The sequence below is a fragment of the Phyllostomus discolor genome, chromosome 7 (assembly GCF_004126475.2).
Source record: "Phyllostomus discolor isolate MPI-MPIP mPhyDis1 chromosome 7, mPhyDis1.pri.v3, whole genome shotgun sequence".
Lineage (NCBI taxonomy): Eukaryota > Metazoa > Chordata > Mammalia > Chiroptera > Phyllostomidae > Phyllostomus > Phyllostomus discolor.
Window position 1 is genome coordinate 42,761,851 of NC_040909.2, and position 24,080 is coordinate 42,785,930.

At 46.2% G+C, this 24,080-nt stretch overlaps 1 protein-coding gene across 1 annotated transcript; it reads right to left on the reverse strand.

Moving 5' to 3' along the window:
* Window positions 1–228: 228 nt before the first annotated feature.
* Window positions 229–12,496, reverse strand: CAV3 (caveolin 3). Its single transcript, XM_028517863.2, has 2 exons — window positions 12,076–12,496; window positions 229–971 (listed from the first exon to the last, which is right to left on the reverse strand). Exons 1-2 carry the CDS (start codon window positions 12,190–12,192, stop codon window positions 630–632), a joined length of 459 nt encoding a protein of 152 aa, XP_028373664.2. The 5' UTR covers window positions 12,193–12,496; the 3' UTR covers window positions 229–629.
* Window positions 12,497–24,080: the final 11,584 nt, after the last annotated feature.

A 24,080-nucleotide genomic window follows, 5' to 3' on the forward strand; every position in this document is an offset into this window, starting at 1 on the left:
TGGAGCAGCAGAAGTCAGTGGGAAATAATCTCCTAAGGAACACAGGGGAGTAGACACCCAGCTAACAAGAAGAACCCCAGTAGAAACCGAACTCTGTTCTGATTGTTGGATTTGGCCAAGAGAAGGGCTAACCAACTTGTCCTGCATCTGTTTTTCAGGGCAGTGAAATATATTTTTGGAACCAATCAGGACATGCACATGCCTTATGGACACGCACAAAACACAGCATTCTCTGAATGCAGCCAAAACCCTTTATTGGAGCCACCATTGCAATGCCAACAGTCACTGGTGGGTTTCCTGGGCGGCACATGTGGACAGGTCGACCCCGGGTGGGAACCGAGTGCTGGTTTGTGCTGTTACAGTACACGTGAACACAAAGACTTGCAGTAGCTGCCTCTTAGCAAATGATCTTCCCACATGCCTGGTCATGGGGGTATCGTGGTGGGCCACTGCTTCTGTGGCAGGGCCTTCTTTTCTTTCTGGATTCCCAAAGCGCTATGCTCCTGTCTTGGGGGGAAATAGCAGTCCCGAGAAAGAGCTAGCCAGCAGTTCCCATGGAGCGGTATTGTGGGTCCAGCCTGGTCTGACTCCCCCTGCCTGGCCACCCCCTTGCCTTACTTCACGAGGCTTTATACTTCTTTCCGCAGCATCACCTTGATGCTGGTGCACATCTGGCCCAGGGCGGCGAAGAGTGGGTTGCAGAAGGTGCGGATGCAGAGCGAGTAGATGTGGCTGATGCACTGGATCTCGATCAGGTAGCTCTTAATGCACGGCACCACCGCCCAGATGTGGCAGAAGGAGATGCAGGCAAACAGGAAGCCCCAGAGCAGGGCCAGCGGGACACCCAGCAGCGTGGTCAGCAGGCGATAGCACCAGTACTTGGAGACAGTGAAGGTGGTGTAGCTTACTTTCCATACACCGTCGAAGCTGTAAGTGCCCACGGGCTCTGCAATCACATCCTCGAAATCCACCTGCAGGGGCAGTAAGGTGATCTTCAATCACAGTACCCACCTGCTTCTCAAGCTTTGGTGTGTGAGCATCAGAACCCCTGGGAGGGCTCCTGACCCAGGAGGTCCCTATGGAGACTGGAGCCCTCACCTCATGGGTTTGGGTAGCAGGCATGAGGAGCTGAGGGACTTGCTTCATGCCAAAGCTAAGCCAGTGGCAGGCCCAGAGGCATGACTCTCAAATGTTATTATTTTATGGTCCCAGGGAGTTGGACAGTCATAGTCACACTGAAAAGATTCACTGGGTGCCTGCTGATAAGACGATGGACAGGCAAAGGTTCCTGCTGTCCTAGAGCTTACGGCAGGTAGTTGTGCCACAGTGATAAGTGCTTTGGTAAAGGAAGAACAGGGGTGCTGTGTGCATCCACAGGAGGACATTGAACTCAGCCTGGGGAAAGGAAGTCTTCCTGGAGGAAGAGACATCTAGCTAAGCTGATACCTGAAGTAGTCAGGTAGAGGGAAATACTGTGGGCTGAAAAGAGTGTTTTGGGCAGAAGGAGAGGAATCGCTAGGAGCCAGGAGCTGGTGGGACAGTGTGTGCTCTTGGGGGGGCGGGGTGCAGGGGCTTCCAGAAAGCTGAGTACAAGCCTAGGTGACTGGAGTGAGGCTGGAGAGGTAGCAGGACAAGCATCCATACAGTGAGCAGCCTCTGAAGGCTTTTGTGCTGAGATTATTTGTTCTGGCTGCTGAGATGGGGTAGTGGTGAGGATGGACGTAGAGTCCAGCTGGGAGCTGTTGCAGCAGCCCAAGCAGAACTGGGTGGTGGCCTGGGTGGGTGTGGTGGTGGTGAGTATGAGAGAGCTGCACAGGTCTGAGAGCTATTTCAGGGTCTGGCATGTGGCAACGTGAGGGCCACACCGTTCTGGCTAGTGAGGGAGGCTGGCGTCTGAGTGTGGCCAAGCTGGCCTTGTGAAGAAGGCAGAATTGTTTTCCTTGACCTAGTTCTGAATGGACTTCAGATTTCCTCCCCGCACTGCCCACAACATCCCTCCTCTTTGTAGCTGGAAGGAACATGGGTGCTCAGGGAATCCAGCTCACATATCCTGCTAAAATGGTGACTAAGACCTCATTTGGGAAGTGGGAGCGTAATCAGTGGACTTAAAAAAATAGATGACTTCCAGCTAACATTTCTTGAGCCTCTGCTATGCACTAAGCACTGTTCTAGGTGCTTCCTCATGTGCAATGTCACTTAGCATCACTAATCCTTAGCTGTCTTGTCTAAAATGGGGGTTGTGGCCATCTTCACTGTTCTTGGGCTGATTTAATAAAAGTGGGTTGCATGAATGCATAGGCTAATGGGTGGGGCCCCCCATGGGGGCTGGTGGGGCCTGAGCTCAAACTTCAGTCTTCCAGGGTAGGTCTCCATCCCCACTTTTTTGAGGGGCAGGAAATTCTCTCCTCCATGCACAATAGTATTATTACAATTACTTTTCATTATAAAATAACATAGCCACATTGCAGAAAATTAGGGGGATAGCAAAAAGAAAACAAAAGCATCTCCAATTTGTATTTCTCTGGTACTAAAAATGTTACTGCTTGGGTGTTTTTCTTTCCAGTGTAACTTTTTTGGAGGAGGGGAATGGACATAATCATATTGTACATAAAAGTCTGAGGCCTGATTTTCTCACATGACTAGATTCTGGGCTCCTGTGCCTGCCTCAGATCCCTGGAGCCCCCTGGGACAGCTCTGGATGAGGCCTCACCTAGGGTGGTGTGTTAACAGGGAGCAAAGTTTAAAGGGTGAGATTTCAGGCTGCAGGCGAAGTGGAAAAGCTGACTCAGGTAGTCAGTAAGGCAGAGCACCCCCCCCCGCCCGCCCGCCCCAGTAAGTCTCAGCCTCATAGGTCCCCCTGGATGGAAGGGGAAGCATATGCATATGGTCCTCATCTCATGGGAAGGATGACACTTATTCCTGGAGGGCTTCCAGGAGGTGGTGGCTAGCTGGGAATGTGGGGGACTATGGGGTTGGGAGGTAGAGATGGAAAAGTGGTGCACTGGATATTTGGAAAAGAAAGCCCAAGCTGGTTGGGGAATGTCTCATGGCTTTAAAGAGTGGACAGAAAATGCTGGCATCTTCTACATCTGTTTATGTGTGGCAAAAATCCAGTTGCTGCTTTTTAGGGGAGCTGGGGACTGTGGACCTGGGACCATTCCAGCCTTGACCTGGGTACATCCACCATGATTATTGAGGTTCAGTCAAACTCCTGGGGCCGGGAACCTGCTGATCCAGGTGCTCTGCTCTCTGCTGCCTGCCCCTCCTCCACTGTGGCCAATCCCCAGCCTGTGCCCCATGCCTCTTAGTACCCAGGCTGGCTTCTGGAGCAAGATGCCACCTCAGGGACTTCACCAGCAGGGGGAGGCACTTGGACAGATATGCCTCCCTGCCTGTGTCCCAGCCAGCACTCCCTCCTTCCTTCTCTCTCCCACTGAGAACTTGTGACCTCTCCTGCCTTTCTTGTGGCTGTTCCTAAGGAGGGTGCGTCCCCACTCACAGATTACCCAGCTGTGCCTCCTTGCCTTACAGGCGGGCAGACAAGCCCAGAGGAGGGAGGCCTGGATTAAATCTCAGTGTCCTGATTCTAATCTAAGTGCCTCACACAGCTCCAGCCAGGGTCAGACCCCGAGGTAGATGCTAGCTGTTAGGGAGGGCAACTGCCCCCTCTGGGGTCTGGTCCTTGTCAGCCAGAGACCTGCCTCAACTCCCTGCCCCAGGGAGACCGGCTCCCTGGCCCCTTCTTCCCAGCTACATGCCCTGCTCCCAGTAGTCAGCAATGTCCCCAGCCTGCTTTGTTCATTTATCCCAGCACATTCTTCCATTCAACACATTTGAGCATTTGCGCCTGGCCTCTAAGAGGCTCCAGAATGGAAAAGCCCCAGCTCAAGCCACACTACTAGGGTTTGAGTGCAGCTCTGCTACTTATTGGCTCTGTGACCTTCAGCAAGTGGCTGAAGTTTTCTATGCCTCATTCTCCTAGACTTAAAAAGTTTGTCAGGGGATTCAATAAGTTAAACCACGTGAATACCCAGAACACTGCCTGGCACAGAACACCTGATTAAGAACTGTTAGCAGCTGTTGGTGGTGGTGGTTACAGAGGGCTTGCTTCAACAGAAAGCTAGAGTCCCAAGCCTAGGTTTGCACACCAGTGAAGTTGCTGATCTGATGAATGACTTTGGCAAATAATTTAACCTCTTTGAGCTTCATTTTCTCATCTGTAAAATGGGGTTTCTACTTCTTACAACCTTGCTATGAGGAATCAAAATAACTTTTTATCCATTCATCCATCCATCTATCCATCCATCTATCTATCCCAACAAATACTCACTCAGCACCCACTTTGTGCCAGGCACTCCACTTCTTGAGCGGTGCGTAGCACAATACCTGGCCTATGGTAGATGCTCAGTGATAGTAATTATTTGATCAATTGTTCTGCAGTTCCTATGAAAACATATTTCAGAAAATCTGTTGATATCTGAGATCATAAGTACAGTTCCCCAGCCTACTTAGTCATAAATGTGTGTGTGCACAAGTACCTCCGTCTGCACTGATAAAATGGATGGGCCCTCTTTTCTCTAATTTTCTGCTTATGGTAATAATTCTATCCCCAATGATCTCTCTGTTGTGTCTTTGAATTATCATTTTATTGTAGAAGCCATTGGTGCTGGTATTTGAATTATTTCCAATAATTGCCTTTGGGCCCGATGCATGGGACAGCTAACCTGTTTTCTGTGACTCAGAAGACATACCCTCAGAGGTGTGGGCTGCGTGGGGAGCAGGCAGTTGTTCCCCTAACTGGGATTAGGCATGAAGACAGCGCTGGTCACAGTGGGCTGGTTTGGGGAGGTATTTATAAGGCCTGGCTCAGGCAGCCCAAAGCAGTCGTGCCAGTGTATCAGAAGCACACAGTGACTTCATTTCTTAATTTGTTTCTAGAAGCAGATGGGGAGATGGCTTTTTTGGGGAGGGTGGTGGGATGGCCGGCTGGATCCATCAGCATAGCCCCAGGGCTCAGTGTACAGCTGGAGGGAGGGGACAAGGGTGGGAAGGTGGGAATGTGACTGCTCATTCAGTTGGTGTCCCCTTCTCTGGCTTATTTATTTTTGGAACAGCAAGAGAGTCAGTTGATTAATCAGAACCAGCTAGCACAGCCCCCGCAGTCTCTAAGAGGGCAGGGGTGGTGCAGGACTGCAGGGCCAGGCATTCTGGAGGATGTGGGGGAGGTCAGCAGCCACCCTCTGTCAAAAATACCTCCCCCACATTTCCACATGACTCAGCCTTGGGCATCCAGGGCTCTGGACAATTCGGCTGGGGTATCTGTGTTGGGGAAACAGCTCCTGGCAGGAGGGTAGACCTCTGGTTTCAGTCTCCACTCGACCACTGAGTGATTGAGTGGAGATTGAGTGAAATCTTACTACTGTGAGATTTGGGGCATGGGGATTTCCCTTTCTGGGCCTCTCAGACTTTTTTGTTTTTGTTTTTGTTTTTAACTCTACACATAGAGGATTGGGCCAAGAGCCCTTGTGACACAGAGTTAGTTTTGGAGTCAGAAGACCCAGGAGGGTGGCTTAGCTTTGCTAGGTCTTAGTTTTCTTGCTCATTACCTTGCTACTTAAGGGTGGTCCTCAGCCAGTCGCCCCTCCACAACAAGGCAGGTGCAGAAGTTGATGGTAAACAATTAGAAATGTTCACAGCAATTTGACCCAGTAATTTTGTCTGTTGACTCTAATAATACTAAAAATTGAAGCTTACCTTGTGGATACCTCTTTTCATTTGATTTTTCTAGTAAGTAACTTTTATGAAATTTTATAAAAGTATTGGTGTATAAACAGACTGTAATAACACTAATAAAGCTAGCCCTCACTGGGACAGTTTGAAGAACACTGGCCTAGAAAGTAGGAAGAAGCTAAAATGAGGGGAATGCAGCAAAACAGCTGAAAAATGGCAAAGCTTTGCTTCTTGTGTTATAATTGGTAATAACAATAATAGAATTTTGTATAATCTGGGATAACCATAGCAACACCCACAGTTTGGCCCTTCTAGATGTCAATTTCTGGCCATGTATCTTATATCGAGTATTTCACCTAGTCTGTAAGGGACAGGCAGGGGTGGAGCCTGAGTTGGCCTGACATCAAATCCTGAACTTCCTCTGCCATCTCCCCGACCACAGTCATCACAGGACTGGACACACCAGTAGGAGCTGAGGCACAGAAAGCAGCGCAGGCTAGTTCTGAGGGCAGGAGGAGGGGTTAGGGATTCAGTGGACCTTGAGGTCCAGAGCACCCTACAGGGGGAACCTGGGGTGCCTGGGCTGGGTGATGAAAAGATGTGCGTTCATGTAAAAGAGCTGTCAAGAGACTGAGATAACAGAAGGCTTCAGGACAAGAGAAAGGATCCTGTCAGAAGAACTCCCACCAGATCTCATGAGCCCTGTCCTTTCCCTCCTGCCCATCTCTGCCTGTGGTCCCTCCTGCCCTCTCAGTCTCTGCCTGTAGAAAAGTTGGTGCAGGTAGAATGGAGAGCAAGTAGAAATAGCCCTGGGTTGAGTTCTAGGCTTGGCTGTGCACCAGCTTTTGGTGGGTGGTTAACCAGTTTCTGAAGATGAGACATCCAATTAGTCATGACTCTGAGCATTTATGTTCTCAAATGGCCTCATTCTTATTGAGTGTGGGCTTGCCCTGTGACACGGTTTAACCACTGGAACAAGAGAGAGAGGGTGCTGTGCCATTTCCAGAATGAAGCCTTAAGAAAGTCTGGCAGCTTCTGCTTTTGGGAGCTCTGAGCCATCATATTAGAAGTTCATTTTTTATACGCTACTGTAGACATCAGTGGGGTTACAAGTCCATTGCTATACCCTGTTCTAGAGGCTGGTGGAGAGGCCATGTTAAGGGAGAGGCCACAAAGCACACACAGATAGAGGCCAAGCCATCCTAACATCAGAGTTGAGCCCTGCCTCCCAGCCATACTCACCAAGGCTCCAGGCATACGAGAGAGCTATCCTGGGCATCCCAGCTCAGTAGAGGCCCCTGGTGATTGCAGCCACAGCTAGCATCTGACTGCAGCTGCGGGAGCTGCTGCCAGGAAGACCAACAGACTGCCCAGCTGAGTGTAGTCAACCCACAGAACTGTGAGAGATCATCAGATGATGGTTACTTTCAACCGTCAATTTTTGGGGTGATTCATTACACAGCAATAGATAACTGATACAGTGTGTCTTTAGGGAAAACTATTGATAACTCTGGACTCCATGTTTGTCTTCTATAGGATAAGGGGAACTTGTTTGCACTTGAAAGTGCAAACCATTTACCAGTGCTGTTGAACAAGAATTTCTTGTGGCAGGTCCCAGAAATCTGCATTTTAACAAGCTCCCCAAGAAAGTGGACCATATTTTGAAGAACTCTAGACTAGCTGATACCCAGAACTCCCCATAACACTTAGTTATCACTAAGTTAAATACCTCAGTGCGAGTTAGTCCAATGTTGCCCTTCCTAAAGGTACTTGACCTAGGGCAAGACGTTTCTGAGAAGAAAGAATTGCCAATATGGAATGACTGACAGGTTGGGTGAACTTCCATAATTCTACTTCGACCTCACTTTTTGCCTTCTCTCCCACAAATTCCCTTTCAGATGCGTTGCCTTAGTCCCCTTGTTCTCCTGCAGACAGGGTAGCAAAGAGGTTTAATCTGTGTGCCAACTCTGCTTAACTGATGGTCCATGGCTTCCTGGAAAAGTGCTGTGATCCATTAGTCATGTCTGCTGTGGACACATGTTGGGGAGGAGCAATACCCATCCCTCATATGTGCTGAATCTACCCAACATTCTTTTCAATGATGTGTGGCCTTTGCTTATTTTGTTTCCTCTTCTGGGAAAGCCTTATTCCCCCATTCTACATTTTAAAATTTTCCCATTTTTTAATGCATCTGGACAACATTCCTCCCCTCCCCCCACTTCATGAAGCTGGCTCCTGATTTTCCCAGATGAAAGTAATGTCTTCTTCCCTTACACTGCTGTGACACTTCAGCTGGCACTAATTTATGGCATTGGCACCTCCTCTGTATTTTCATTAGTTTAGTCTCATCTCATTTGCTCGGTTGGATTTTTCTCAAGAAAAAGGGGAAAGTACAGGTTAGTTTGATCTTTCTGGAACAAGATGTCCAGAGGGCCCACACTGAGAGCAGAGCTTGTAGAACTGGTGGGCTGCTGGGTCCTCTGGGTGTTTGCAGCAAAAGCTGTCGCTTGTGTTTTTTCTGCAGGAGGAGGGTGTTTTGTGGCAGGTGTGGGTTGCAGGTGGGCTGGGATCATGTCTGTCCCTGGCCCTGTTGGAAGGGCCGACTTTGAGTGTCTCAGGAGAGAGAGGTTGGAGCTAGAAATTGAAGGGCCTGCGTGACCCTCTGGGCTCAAGTGTCACTGTGATAGCACCTGGAAGCCGGTGTGTGAAGTAGGGAGAGTGTGGTGCTGATGAGACAACCCTGAGTCCTCTCAGAAATAGCTCTGGACTTTAGGGTGGGGATGGGGTCCTATGGGAATTCATGGGGAAGAGGGCTGGAGGCTTTACAATTTAGGTCTGAAAGGAAAGGTGTCCTCACTGGTGAGCAGGAGACCCCTCAGGACCACTGGCACACATTCATCCCCCCAACAAGAGCCTGGAAGGGAGGCTTTCCTAACCCTCACTGTCTCCTCTGAGAGAGCACAGTGCCTGGCACACAGCAGACACTCAGTAACAAACCATGGAATCAACGTTCCGTGAATGATGGTGACGGAGGGCAGCGAAGGGGATGGGGTGTGCTTTCCCACCTCCTCAGCTCTAGTTCTCTATCAGCCTACCCTCTGCCCCTGGCCTAGCCCTGAACCTTGGAGACTGCAGTTCAAGTCTGTTGGGCTGTACAGGGCTGCCCTCTGACTTTAGCACTTGTTTTCCAACCTGGTTCAAGGGCAGCACCAGGCCTTTCTTGGGGAAGTTTGGGGAGGTTTCAACTCTGGAAACTCAAAGGGGAGCACCTCCCATCTGCTGGGGAACAAATCCACGGACACATTGGATCTCTCCCCTACTTTTCATTGTTGGCTTTTCTTTATGAAACCTCAGCAGCTGGTAGAGAGGATGCATCTCCCTCTTTTCTACCCAGCCTCTATCTATACTAGGGACTCAGGCCCAGAGAGGGAAAGAGGTCTGCCCAGAATCACACAGCAAGTTTATGTCAAGGCAGGGACCAGAACCTGGGTCTCAGAAGCCCAGTCTTATTTCCACATCTTACTGTATCACTCATTGTAGGCCTCATGGATCCTGTCACCACTGACGAAAACACCCCTGAAAGGTGCTTCCCTAGCCTTCATCTCCACCTGTCTTCCTCACCTTCTCACTCCTTTTTCCTTTCTCCTTCTCCCAGGTTGCCTTTTCCCAGTTGATGAAACACACCCAGGTGACACCCACTCTCCTTTCTCCCCCTTTCCTCCCTGGATTCTTTCACAGACCACTGCACCACCCTGAAGAATGATTGAGACTGTGCGTGGTATTTATTTGACTTTGTTTCAAGATCCCCATTCCAAATTTCAAAACATTTTCACTTCTCATTAAGAATGAAAGAAAAAGTTAAATAACCACGCAAGCCAGGGAATGTCCAATAACTATACCAAATAATATTGACAAGATTATTTGTGGGACCTCTTTCCTCACCTGTGAGAGACATATTCTGAGGCTCACCCCCAGGGGTGGTGCATAAGCAGCTGCATCTGTGGGGCTCCCCATCCCTCCTTCATCTTATAATCTGGGCCTAGTGCCTGGCGAGGGCTCACTCCTGGCTCAGTAGGACCCAAGAGCTTCTCTCCACATGCTACCTACTGTGGGTCTTCTTTGGAAACCACATTTTCCCTTGGGGTCCTCTTCTCCATTCCCAGAAGCCAGCTGGGAACCACCAGAGGACAGTGTGGGTGTAAAAGCTGGTTCTGGCCCAGTTCTCTTATCCTGCAAGCTCCTCCAGGCTCCCACTCAGCTCACATTGATCTCATCTTTGCTTTGAGCTGGGGACTGTGTCAGACACTTTCAAATTCCTTATTTCATTTAGTCCTCACGGTGTATTTCTATTGCACAGCACTGCTCTGAGTTGATTTATCTGGCGGAGGCAAATGATATTATGCTAATTTTATAGACGCAACTCAGACTCAGAAAACCTAGATATCTTGTCTAGGGTCATTGTTTTTAGGTAGAAGAGCCTAGATTTGAAACATGATCATAAGTCAAGTTTAGGACTATTCCTTCTAGACCACACTGTGCAAACCATGACAAACACTGTTTTCCATTTATATGGTGCTTTTCAGCTTGCAAAGTTTGCTCCCTAGTCTTCCCCTTAGTAGCACTTTTCACACTGTGCTGTAAGTAATCTATCTCCACCATTGATGATTTTACACACACACACACACACACACACACACACACACACACACACAGCATTGTATGAGCTGTTCTAGAGAAATGCCCTGAGTTAAAGTGGGTGCACAGAAAAGCTGGCTTTTCTGTATTTCCAAATGCCTGAAAGAGTTGGGGAAGGCTCCCTGGAGGAGGTGACAGTTGACTTGGGTCTTGAAGGCTGAGCAGAGGCTTTACCATGTGGAGGTGAGGAGGCAGGTACTTCTGGCATAGACACAGGAGTGTGTTCTGGTTGGTGTGGCCGGCTCCTAGCATAGGGGATAGAAGGTGGGAGAAGATGGTTTGGGCCAAGATTGTGCTGAGGTCTGAAAGCCATGGGAGAAGTCAGACTTTTTCCAGCATGCGAGGAAGGCAGTGCAGGGCCGCCCTAGAACAAGTCCTTAGCCATGCTGTATAATCAGTGGCCATGTGAAAGCTGATACACAGTTGCAGGATTGGCAAACGTTTAAGAAAGTTTGCAACATTTTGGGCAAGTGAATCAATATGGGCATTTCCACTGAACATTCTATGCAATTAAATATAGAACAAGAATTCCCAATAAAAATTTGGAGTCTAAACTGAGATGTACCCTAAGTCTAGGATACATACTGGATTTTGAAGATGAAGCAAGAGTGGGCAGTAGATTGCTGATAATTGTTTTATATTGATTACATGTTCATGTGATACTATTTTGGATGTACTGGGCTAAAAGAAAAGTAAGAAAATGAATGTCACCTGTTTGGTTTTCCTTGTTTAAATCATGGCAGCTAGAAAATGCATGACTGCACTGAATGACTGTGTAATGGGTGGCATTGTATTTCCACCACAGAGTGCTTGTCTGAAGTCTGAGGCATTTGGTAGGACCCAGGGGGCCCTGGGCACCTGTCCTTCTAACAGCCCTTCCAGTGACTCTGATGCTGTGGTGGGCACCCTACTTCCAGCAATTCTGTGTTAGGAAGATCCCTATGGGTACCGAGTGGAGGGCAGAGTGAGGGTGTGGGCCTGGAGGCAGCCAGGTGAGGAAAGAGGCCTGACTCGGGCAGTGGCTGTGGGCAGGGGGACTCCCTAAAGGCTGCCCACCCAACCCTCATCTAAGCATTTCCTTTCAGGGGCGCAGGTGCCCTCTGAGAGGCCTCTGCCCTGGCCTGGACACTGGACCAGGGGTCAGGAAGGGAGCTGGCTTGAGTTCTGGGCATGGCCCCCACACCAGGTGGCTAGACATTGGGCAGTGCTACAGGGGGCAGAGGTGGTGAGTGCCCGTGGGAGGGCCACCAGCCCTGCCAGAAGCCGGCCTCCAGGGATTAACCCAGTGCCCACTGGGGAGACCACAGAAATGCCTCCTGGCACGGAAAAGAGCCCAAGTTGGCTGCCTTGTCTTCATCCTGGGACAAGGGCCAGGAGCTAATAGGAAGAGCTTCAGAGTAGTACGGAACCTGTGACATGCCTTCCCTGCCCCAGTCAATGCCTAGGGCACGCATGTACAGCGTGACCTATTTGGTCTTACTTATGTACAGGTTCTTTGGGGCTGTGCAAGCTGGATTGTCAGGGAGGGACTGGAGAGACAGAGGAAGCTGATGGTGTGTGGAGCTGAGCCCTCCCTCATCCCGTGCCCAAAGCTCTGCAAACCCAACCTACTGTGGGCAGGCGGCGCCTGGGCAGGCCCGCCGAGCCTACCTTCACTATGTCCTCATTAATGTTCTTGGGGTCTCGGTTCACCAGGTCGATCTCCTTGCAGTGAATGTCTTTGACAATCTGGGCCTCCAGGTCTGTGTGCTCTTCAGACATCATCATGGAACTGGGGGACCCGCGGGAGATGTGAGCCGTGTGCCTGGTCGGGTGGGAAAGACTCGGGGCAGGGACACCAGTTCAGTGTCCCCGGACTTGTGCCCCTGCTGGCTAAATAGGCCCCACCCAGAATGCCAGCTGACAGCTGTCCCACATAACTTCAGCCTGCCTCTCACTAAAGCCTCTGTGGCAGGCCTCCAAGCTAAAATTAAGACTGGAGCTCTGCTGGATGGCCCAGCAGCCTTAAAGGGGGCTGTTGTGGGCACTGGGCCTCACGCAAGGAGCAGAGGGCCTGGCATTCCCTGCTGCCACCAGGCAGCATAGCTCGCCTGTTAATGTGAGGTCCTGGAATTTGTCCCACTGCATCAGCATTTGAGCTCCTGGGGGTGGGGGTGAGGGTAGGCCCAAGCTTTGCCTCTTTCTGGCTGTCTGAGCTGGACACATCTCCCCTCTCCAAGCCACCTAGTCCCCACACCTGTAAAATGGGGCCCTAACAATAATAATCGGGGCTCTGCTTACCCTTGTGGAGAGGAGGAGCCAAGCTCATGTGTGAGAAAGCACTTCACAAAGGGCCTGAAATATCATCTGGGAGGGACTTGTGTTAGAGTTGTTTGTACCTGGCCCTGCTGTTTTGTAGCCTGGAGCAGGGTCGAGATTGTCCCACTTCTGGGGTTTTTCCCTGGACAGAGTTGGTGGGCTGTGGCATGGGGTGGTGCTAGGAGTGAGACAGGGAAGGAGACCACTGATGGGGTTGGCTCACTCTCTTCTGCCTTCTTCACACCACATGGAGAAGATGTGAAGCCCATGTTTATGCTGCCCTTTGTCCTACCCCTAGTGATGGCTTCCAGGGTATTCTCAGGCCATGGGCACCACTGGGGTGCGCCTCTCCTATGTGTCTGCTCAGTATTTCTGTATCCTCTTCTGACTCAGCCATCACTCGAAGCCTCCACGGCATGAAGAGTAAAGACTCTGAGTCCCCAGTTGCCATCCACCCACCTACGCATTCATTCAGGATTTGCTAACATCTGGGGTTAAGCAGACCCATCAGGCTCTGTCCCTGCCTTAAGGAACTCATAGTCTGGCAGGGGTGTCCAACCTGCAGCCCATGGGTCATATGCAGCCCAGGGTGGCTGTGAATGTGACCCAACACAAAATCATAAATTTACTTAAAACATTATGAGATTGTTTTTGTGATTACATGTTTCAATATATTTAATGAGTGGCCCAACTCTTCTTCTTCCAATATGGCCCAGATATACCAAAAGTTTGGACACCCCTGGTAGGCAGACAGACTGATCAAAAAAATAAGTAATTATATTACAGTGCAGTAAGTGCTACAGATAAGAGGTATTTTACAAAGAACTTGCCTGAGAAGTCCATAGAAGGCAATGGCTTACACTGAAGTCATTAGGGAAGGCTTCCTGGTGGAGGTAACTTTAGAATTAGATGTGGAGAACAAGCAGGAGTTCATCACATAGAACATTTCACATAGGAAGACTATAGATATCAGAGTGCTGGTGTGAACTAGAATGCTGACGAGTGTGTGGTGGTGGGAGCATGGTTGTCTGGGGGCAGGGCCGGAGATATGGCTCCGCTGGGGCCCGGTGTGAAGGATCCTGAATGTCATACTAAAGAGTATGGATTTGATCTAGAGGTGCTGGGAAGCCATTGAAGACTTCAGAGCAGCAGAGGGTCTTTATCAGATGTGTGTGTGAGGAACATCACTGACAATTGAAAGTGGATGAGTTTTGAGTCAGGATGACTAATCAAAATTTGGAGGCAATAAGTACTCTATCAGTAATTGTGCTTGGCTACTTAATAATAATAAAGATGCAAAATAATAGTGGCTTATACAAGGTACATTCTCTCTCTCTCTTTCTCTCTCTCTCTGCACAAATAGGTAGTTCAGAACTTTTATGGTGGCTCCATGATGTCATTAGGTACCCAGACCTCCATCTTCCTGTCATGCTGTTCTCATAGCCACCTCATAGGCAGAGATAACTGCTGCCCTTCCAGCCATCGTATGTGAATCTAGACAGGAATAAGGAAAGGGTAGGGGAAGGAAAAGGCATCTGCCAGTTGAGCCAGCTCCATTAGAAACCTTTTTCAGAAGTCCCCTTGACAACTTCTGCTTATTTCTCACTGATCCCCTGTCTTGGTAAAGGGGGCTAGAAATGTAGATTTTTAACTAAGCATATTGTCAATCCGCACAGTGTCACTGGAGATAAATGATTGGTAAGTAGAGAACTCTGTTGCTAAATCTCTTAGGAATTGCCTATTTATTTGTTTGTTTATTTTCCATCCCTCTGTCTGGACCCTGTCCTAGGGCTATGTACTTCCTCCTGCAAAGCAATTGGGACAAAGAAAGTGTTGTTGCTTGTGTTCAGGTGGAACATGGCAGGGATCTGCCTGACCTTGAGCTTTGTCTACTGCTGTGTCCACAGACATGGGAAAATCTGGGGCAGCCAAATGTGGGGCTGCTGCTGGGCCAACGGTACTGTCACAAGGGGTGGGCAGCCACCTAGAAGAGGCTCACCGTAAAGGGGAAGTGATAGTAGCTGATAATAGTAATGATTACAGAAAATTGTATTTTTCAAAGATGGCTGCATCTAAGCCCTTACAATGGGACCGACACTCCTCCCACCAAGAGATGGGCCTGCATTCCTTGCCTTTAACCTAGACAGGGGTGCAGATTACTCTGACTCCCAGAGTGCAGCAGAACTGACATGATGTGACTTTGGGCCAGGCCATAGAAGGATACAGCTTTCTGCTTTGTCCTCTCAGGAGTCTCGCCCTTGGAACTCAGCTGCCACATTGTGAGGAAGCCCAGACATCATGGAACACAGACAAGCTGTTTTTTCCCACTGTGTCTTTTAAAAATATATAGACCACAGTGTCCATGAGCATTAGACTTTTTAAAAAATGTCATTATATTTGGAGGTAGCTTGTTTCACAGTCATAATAGTGACAAGGACCATGAGTGACACTAGCAGTTAAAGCTACTACTGTGTGATGAGGTTCCTGAGTGCTGGTGTCATGCTCAAACCCCACAGTGTGTGGAAGTTGGTGCATTTGTCACGTGAAAGTGTTGCAGCTCTGAGCTGAGGATCGGTGATGAGGGCCACAGTCGTGGGGCAGCTCATACAGATTTTGAATTTCAGAGGAAGGAACTGCTATGGCCTGAAGTGACCAGGGAATGTTTTCTGAAGGTGGTGGCACTTCAGCTGGAGCAGAAGAATGATTGGAATCAGAGAGGCAGAGTGTTCAGAGGAAGACACCACGGCAGAATGGTCTCTCATTTCGTTATGACAATCTAAAGATGATGTAGTGGAAAGTGCACTTAACCCAGGAACTGTTAGTCCTGAGGTCTTTCCTTGGCCTCATCACTAAGCAGGTCAGGTGTTTACCTTCTCTGTGCCTAGTGTTCTCACCTGTCAGGTGTAGGTGGCGAACCTACCTCATTTCTGACACACAGGGAGCAAACCTACCAGGGCACGGACAGGCCCATGTGCCTGTGGACAAAATGATGTGAAGAACACACTGAAAGATGGAGCTCTCAAGTCCACCCTGGGGCGATGCTCCTGACATGAGAACATTGTAAAGGGGAGGGCGGAGCAACTTTCCAAAACCCACTTTGTGCCTGCAGTTTTGTGGAGGACCCTGCTGCTTATTTTAAAGTCATTTGTTGTTGTTGTTTGGGGGAGAGAAATAAATCTTTAAAAATAGGATGTGCAAGAAGATGCAAATTTGTGGAGTGCGAGAAGAGGGGATGACAGGAAAGATGATATAGACCAAATCATTGAGAAAGTCATAGCCCTTTGATCTAAAGGCTCGATTAACTGTCAGATTTAGAGCTGCCGTTAACCAGCAAGATACATCACTTATGAAAAGATAAGGCTAGGGTGAACAGTAGAAAAGGAAATTTTTTTTTCCCCTAGGAGTTTTAGATCTAGGCAGAAAGCTTCTGTTTTCTCTTAATTATTTGGCTTTCAGAGCTTGCATTTAGAAGACAAGCCACAGCATTACAGAGCTGGAAGAGACACACTTTCTGCATGTAACAGATGAAGAAACTGACTGTTAAAGTGTCTTGGTTGGTGGAGGGGGGAGCTGGGGATTTGGAGAGAGAGCTGGAGAACTGGGAGCAATTGGCCACATGCCAGTCAGCACATCATCCTCCCCCAGGCTTTGCTTTACTCATCTATGAGGTTTTAGGATCTGCAGGCCATGTCATTTCTATCACAGTGATTCAGCTCTACCATTGTAGCACACAAGCAGTCACAGACAGCACGGAAATCAAAGGGCATGGATTGGGGCTTGGGAGACTGACTGAGGGAGTGAAGGGATTTCTGGTGGGGATTTGGGGGTGAGTGCCATCTGCTATGCAGTGTGACTCCTCCCTGTGACCGACCAACCCTTCATCCTCTTCATAAATCTTCTTGTGTCCCAGCATGCCTATTGTCATGGGGAAGAAGGGACCAAGTTCAGTATTAAAAATGACAGGGGCTAAAACAGCTAGTGTGAGTAGGAAGGACAGCTGACTTCCTGAGAACAAAAAGGCCAATATTTTTGTGAAATTGCTTAGTTGTGGTTGTTTTTTCATGGGGAGCAGAGCATCCTTTTCAGAACTCAGATGAGAAGAGTTACTCAATGCATATTTACAATGAGAAGGAAGCTTGACAGATTGGAAATTAGGGGGATGGCCTTTGGTAGTTACCCAGGCTGGCATCAGTATGAGAAGTATAGGGTTAGCTGCAGAGGGGCTGGAAGGAAATAAAATATTCCAACCATTACTAGTTTATATTTAACCCCAGCTCAAAGGAAATGAAGATAATAGGGTGTGTAGGAAATCACTGTCTGAAGGTTAGTAGAGTGTTTTAGAAAAACATAGTCCTTGCTCAGCCAGGAGGAAACATTATGAGATACCTCAATATTATCATTAAACTGGGGCAGCAAAAGAGACTGACTCCTTAGGTGGCATTTATCTGAGAGATGTGGCACCTCTGCCCAATACGTAAAAGCCATTCTTTTTGAAAGAGATTTTTTTATGGTTTGCAGTTGGTCATTATTTTGTTCAGATACATGGGAAATGTTTGTTTTGCTCAGATATGTGAGGATATCACTGTAATATTTCATTTTAATATGCAGCAGAGATGACATTAAATTGTTTTGTTGCCAACATGCATGAATACATCTGCTGTTTGTGCTTTCACATAGGAGGAATTAATTTTATTAGGAGAAATAGGATCCTTTGGACAGACCTTGATTTTATCCCCACTTGGTGGACCAGGCAAAGAGTAGTCCAGTTGGTTGGTTCTCTGGAGCCAAGGAAGTTGACAAAGAAAGATGTGTTAAGGATGTGGGAAAGGGGCAGTGTGATACTGTGATTTGTAACAAAAAGTAATTTGGTCTTTGTCCCCTTTCCTGGCATAGTCCTACACCCCAACCTCCTGGACATTGAATTCTGTCGCCAGTGGCCAGTGATTTAATCAACCTGCTTATGTAACGAAGCCTCCATTAAAACCCCAAAGGACAAAGATCTGAGACCATCCTGGTTGGTTAAGATGTGGGCATTCAAGGAGGGTGGTGTACTTAGAGAGGGCAAGGATGCTCCATTCCCTTTCTCCATAACCCACTCAGTACATCTTTTCCATTGACTGTTCCTAAGTTATATCCTTTTATAATAAACTGGTGATATAGTAAGTAAACTGCTTCTCTGAGTTCTTTGAGCTTCTCTGGAAAACTACTGGAACCCAATGAAGGGGTTGTGGGGACCTCCAGTCTCTAGTCAGTTGGTTAGAAGCCCAGGTGACAACCCAGATTTGTGATCAGCATCTGAAATGTATGTGGGGGGACAGTCTTGTGGGACTGAGCCCGTAACCTGTGGGGTCTGAGGTTAGCTCCAGGCAGGTAGTGTCAGAATTAAGTTGAATTATAAGACACTCAGCTGGTGTCACAGAATTGCTTGGTGGTCGAGGGAAAACACATTGGAGGCAGGGAGTAGGCACCTTGCCTGGGAGAGGTACTGAAAAAAAAAGCAGCTTTGGAGTTGAGGCAAGGAGACCAAGGGAGGTGGGAGGAAGTCAGCCTGCAAACCGAGAAAGGAGGATGGAAGCATGAAAGGAGAGGACGTGTGGAGGGGAAACTAGTGGCCCCGTGTGCTGCCACAGGGTGGGTTTGGTGGATGGGGGTGGATTTATCTAAAGGGATCTGAACAAGAGAGTCTTTCCTTTTAACTAAGTCTGGTTACCTGGGAGTTACTCAGCCTTTTAAGGTTTCTGACAGTATGTTCTGGGGAATTGACTGTACTGACCCTTTCAGAGACCAAGAGAGACTTTGGGAAGGAATTGATTCAGGGAAAATGAATAAGAATTGGGAATAAGTTGTTCCTTTGAATTTAGCTTTTTGGAGACTAGTGTTTGGCATCCTTAGGGGCACTCTACATATTTGTTGAGTGAATAAATTACCCCGCACAATGTGGAGGTAATGACATATTGATTTGTATCTGGGAAGAAAATAAAAGTAGAAACACTCAGCCAGAAAATTCTGTGAGTGGGAGTTTGGGGAGAAGATGGCAGAGGAGTGAGTGGAGGTCATGCTAACCTCCTCCCAGGACCAATCTGGAATTACAACTAAATTGTGGAGAAATCACCGGAACAAACAATTGAACGATAGTGAGAGAGAAGCCTTATAACCCCAGACAGACAGAATAATCAGCTTTGGCACAACCTGACTGGTAGGGAGTGTGGTAGAGATGTGAGAGGGCTGGCTGCATGCCCATAGGCAGCAGTGCTGGTGGGATGACTAAGCAACTGGTTGCAACCCACTGGGAAGTGAGGGATATAAGCCCTAAGCTGGGATGCCCAGCCTAGAGCACCAGAGCCCAAAAAGTATACATATAATATCCAGTGGCAAAAAGCAGCAAGGTTGCTCTCTGCCAGAGATAGAGAGCTGGAGATGCAAAGAGTAATTTAAAGGGCCAACACACAAATTTTCATTTGTAGCCACTTACCTGGGGCTCAGGCAAAGTCAGGGGCAGAGTGAGCTAGAGATGCCTGAGGAGAGACTGTGGATGGAGGCTTTGGGGAGAGAGCTGAGAGAGTAGACTCAGGGATCCTAGTACAGAGTCAACCCCCATGTGTCAGCAGCCACTGTTCTCAGGCAGAGCACACCCCTTTGAGTGGCAGCGGCCTGAGGGGAAGCAATAGCCCCAACCCCAGGAGGGACTCTGTCCTGCCCTTTGGTACTTATGCTTGAGTGTTGAGTGCAGAGTGACTAGATTAACAGCTGAAGGAGACAGCCAGACAATAGATCATGGAAGTCTTGAGCAGGCTGCCTAAGGTCAGATGGGGTCAACATCTGACATCACCAGAGGTGGATCTGGAGAGAAAAACAGTGGTAAATACTAAATGCTACCAAGATGAAATCCACTGTGGTCTTCTCCATTATTTGCTATTCTTTATTTCCTGTATTGCTTTTTAACATTCATTTCTTGTCCATCAAGTTTGTACATATTAAGCCACTAGATTTTATATTATAGTTTATTTCAATTAACATATTTTCCCCCTCCCTTCTCTTACCCCGTTTTACCTTCTTTCCTCTCATTATTTTTGTTTTAAATTTTGTTTTCTCTTTTGCTACAATTTGTTTCCATTTCACACTCTTACTATTTCTCCCTGTCTACCTCTCAAAACTAATTTTCTTGTCAATGGTTGTCTCACTTCCTTCTTCCTGCTCTTAAAATACCCATGTTCTCTCCCTACCTTTAGCAGTCTTTGCTCATTGGTTGTGGATAGGGTAGCTGTTGTTGCATTTTTCAATTTTATCTCTGGATCTTTACTAATTTTATATTTTAAATCTCAAATTTTATTGTTTCCCTCTCCTACTCTTTTTTCTCTCAAATTTTAATTTTACCTAGTCTTAGCCTGTTTTTCTTTCTTCTTATTCTCTTTCATCATGCTCTTTCTTTTTTATCCTTTTACCTCTTTTTTCTTTTTATTTTTATTCAAATTTTAATTTTTCCCTGTCTTAGCCTAGTTTATGTTCCTCACTTAGTATTCTCTCTCCCTCTATAATCTCAAAACTACTTCCCATTCTTCTAGACATCTCTTACAATTTTCTTTCTTCCTTTCTTTTTCTTTCTTTTCTCCTCTCTCTCTCTCTCTCTCTCTCTCCCACCCTCCCTCCCTCCCCTCCCTCTCTCTCTCTTCCCTCTTATTCCCATCCCACCTGTATTAATTTTAGCTCATGTGTTGCTGATAGTGCTCTGGTGGATCTTTCTCTCCAATTTTGTTCCTATTTTTAATTATTTATTTGTCTTCTTTTTTATTTATTTTATTCTGTTTAAACCTACCATATACTTCCCTTCTCTTACTCCATCCCATCTTCTTCATACCCTTTTTTAATTTATGAAGTAAATTTTACTTTCTCTCTTTGCATTGCTCCAATTCCCAACTCTTATTAGTGCTTCTCCCTCTACTCTCTCAAAATCATTCTTCTTTCAGTAGGTCATCTCATATTCACTCTTTTCTTATAATAGTCTTAATTTCTTTACACTTTTATTAATAATGGTTCATTTGCTGTTGATAGTGGGATTGCTGGGGAGGGGAGTTATTATTGTGGGTATAGGTTTGTTTTCTGGGCTTTGTGGTTTTGTTCTGGCAGCACATGCACAGCAGCATACAAGATTTGGTGGGCAGAGTGACCCTCAATCAACCAGCTGGTGGGAAGGACCCACCTTGGATCACCAAAGAATGACCCAACAACAATCAAAACCCAATTACACCCAGAGAGCCAACATAAATGGCATAAAGGGCACCCCAAGAGCATCAAATTCAGAATATCAAGGAGACTGTACCACTGAATCTCACAGGTCTCCTACCATAGATGTTCACACCACAAAGATAGGGAGTCAAAATGGATCAATTTAAGTAGGAGAAGCAAACAAGAGGAGTCTCTCCAAAAATGGGAATACAAAAAAACAACCACAACTGAAAGGAAAGGAGGAATCCCCTGAAAGAGAGCTAAATGAAATAAAGGAAAGTACACTATTAGTTATTGAGTTCAAAACAATGGTTATAAGGCAGCTCAATGAGCTTAGTGAGAATTACCAAAAACTACAGGGTAGCCACAAACTTACTGCAAATTATGTCAGCATGAAAAAGGACATAGAAACTATCAACAAGAGCCAAGAGGAAATGAAGAATACAATTTCCAAATTGAAGAAGACAGTAGAAGGAATCAAAAGCAGGCTAGATGAAGCAGAGGACTGAATCAATGAACTGGAGGACAAGATAGAAAAAAGCTCCCAGAAAGAGCAAGAAAAGGAAAAGAGACTCTGAAAGAATGAAGAGGGGTTAAGGGAACTGCAGGACCACATGAAACGTAATAATATCCATATAAGAGGGGCAGCAGAAAGAGAAGAAGAGGAGCAAGGGATAGAAAACCTGTTGAAAAAGTAATGATGGAAAACTTCCCTACTGTGATAAGAGAAAAAGCCACAAAAGTCCAGGAAGCACAGAGGGTCTCAATCAAGATTAACCCAAAGAGGCCCACTCCAAGACACATCATCATTAAAATGGCAAAATTCAAAGACAAAAAGAGAATCTTAAAGGCAGCAAGGGAGAAATAGGAAGTAACACATGAAGTGGTTCCGATAAGGCTAGCAGCTGACTTCTCAACAGAAACATTACAAGCCAGAAGGAAATGGCAAGAAATATTTGAAGTAATGAAAAACAAAGTCCTGTAACCAAGACTACTCTATTCAACAAGGCTCTCAGTTAAAATGGAAGGCAAAATAAAGAGTTTTCCTGACAGAAGAAGGCTGAAAGAATACACTTCCACCAAGCCAGCACTGTAAGACATGCTAAAGGACTGCTTTAAGAAGATGAAGAAAAAGAGTAGGAGAGGAACACAGGTACAAAGGGGAAAATGTCAATGAATAAATACCTATCAATAATAACTTTAAGTATAAATGGATTAAGTGCTCCAATCAAAAACGATGGGGTACTGAATGGATAAGAAAACATGACCTGCACATATGCTGCCTGTAAGAGACCCACCTCAGAACAAAAGACCTATATGAACTGAAAGTGAAGGATTGAAAAATAAAATATTCAAAGCAAATGGACAGGGAAAAAAAGCCAGGGTAAAAATACTCCTATCATACAAAATAGACTTCAAAAAAGGGGCCAGAAAAAGAGGCCCAGAAGATCACTTCATAATACTCAAGGGAAGAATCCATCAAGAACACATAAACATTATAAACATATATGCACCCAACATAGGAGCACCCAAATATATAGGAAAATCTTGGAGGACTTCAAGAAAGATATAGACAGCAACAAAATTTAGTACCCCACTGTCAAAAATGGATAGATCTTCCAAGCAAAATATCAACAAGGATATTGATGCATTATAGCAAATGGACTTAACTGATACACATAGAACCTTTCATCCCAAAGAAGTAAAATACATATTCTTTTCAAATGCACATGGAACATTTTCAAAGCTAGACCATATGATAGGACACAAAGCAAGCCTCAACAAATTCAAGAAAATTGAAATCATATCTGATGCAGACTCCAGCCCACAGAGTCTGTGTGTTGTGGATGTGGTGAACAAATTCACACAGACTGCAGAAGTTCTGTGGAGAAAAGGAACAGCACAGCCACTCTCTGAGAGAGAAAGTACATTGACCCTTGCCTAGACAAGCTTTTATAGCTTTCCAGTCATGTTACATCAAAGAAGATTCTCATTCATTATCCTTTGGTTTACTTTAAGTGATTATTTCTTATAAATAACAAAAAAGAAAAAATATTGCAAATGCAAAGAAGTGATAAAAATGATTGATTTGGTTACATTTCATCATTGGGATGACTTAGCACAGACTTTATAGAGTTACTTCAGAGATATACATTAAACATCTTCAGTTTCAACTCAGGGTGAGGGAGTTTTAGCAAAAGCAAGCCTTAAAGCAGCCTAGGTACAATGCCAGCCTGGTTCCCCATGGGAAAACTGATCTGCACACCTGGATCCTGAGTGCTGTCTCACATTCAAACAGTTTTCTGGTTCAAGCATTTTCTCAGACCATAAGGGCTTGAAACTAGAAACCAACCCCAAGGAAAAAAACACACAAAATATTCAATCTCATGGAGACTGAATGGCATGCTATTAAACAATGAATGGGTTAATAATGAGATCAAGGAGGAAATCAAAAAGTTTCTGGAAACAAATGAAAATGAATACACAACAGTTTAAAATCTATGGGACACAGCAAAGGCAGTCCTGAGAAGGAAGTTCATAGCAATACAGGCCTATCTAAAAAAGATAGAGACATTTCAAATAAACAACCTAACCCTACATCTATAAGAACTGGAGGAACAACAGCAAAAAAAGCCCAGAGTAAGTAGAAGGAAGTAAATAATCAAGATCAGAGCAGAATTAAATGACATGGAGACTAAAAGAACAATTCAAAGGATCAATAAATCCAGGAGCTGGTTCTTTGAAAAGATAAACAAAATCGACAAGCCTTTAACCAGACTTATCAAGAAAAAAAGGGAGAGGACCCAAATAAACAAAATCAGAAATGAGAGAGAAGATATTGCAACTGATACCATGAAAATACAAAGGGTTGTAAGAAATTGCTATGAACAACTATATTGCAAGAAATTTGAAAACCTGGGTAAATAGATAAGTTTCTAGAAGAATATAATCTCCAAAAACTGAATCAAGAAGAAGCAGAAAGCCTGAACAGACAGATAACAGCTGGTGAAATCAAAACAGTAATCAAAAAACTCCTGACACACAAAAACTCTGGACTGGATGGTTTCACAGGAGAATTTTACAAAACATTTAAGGAAGAGCTAACCCCATCCTTCTCAGACTATTCCAGAAAA

Excerpts from the sequence above, each read along its gene's own strand:
- CAV3 (XM_028517863.2), bottom strand. The coding sequence starts at position 12,192 with ATGATGATGTCTGAAGAGCACACAGACCTGGAGGCCCAGATTGTCAAA. Across the intron at positions 972-12,075 it reads TTAATGAGGACATAGTGAAG|GTGGATTTCGAGGATGTGAT; the intron begins GTAGGCTCGGCG and ends CTGCCCCTGCAG.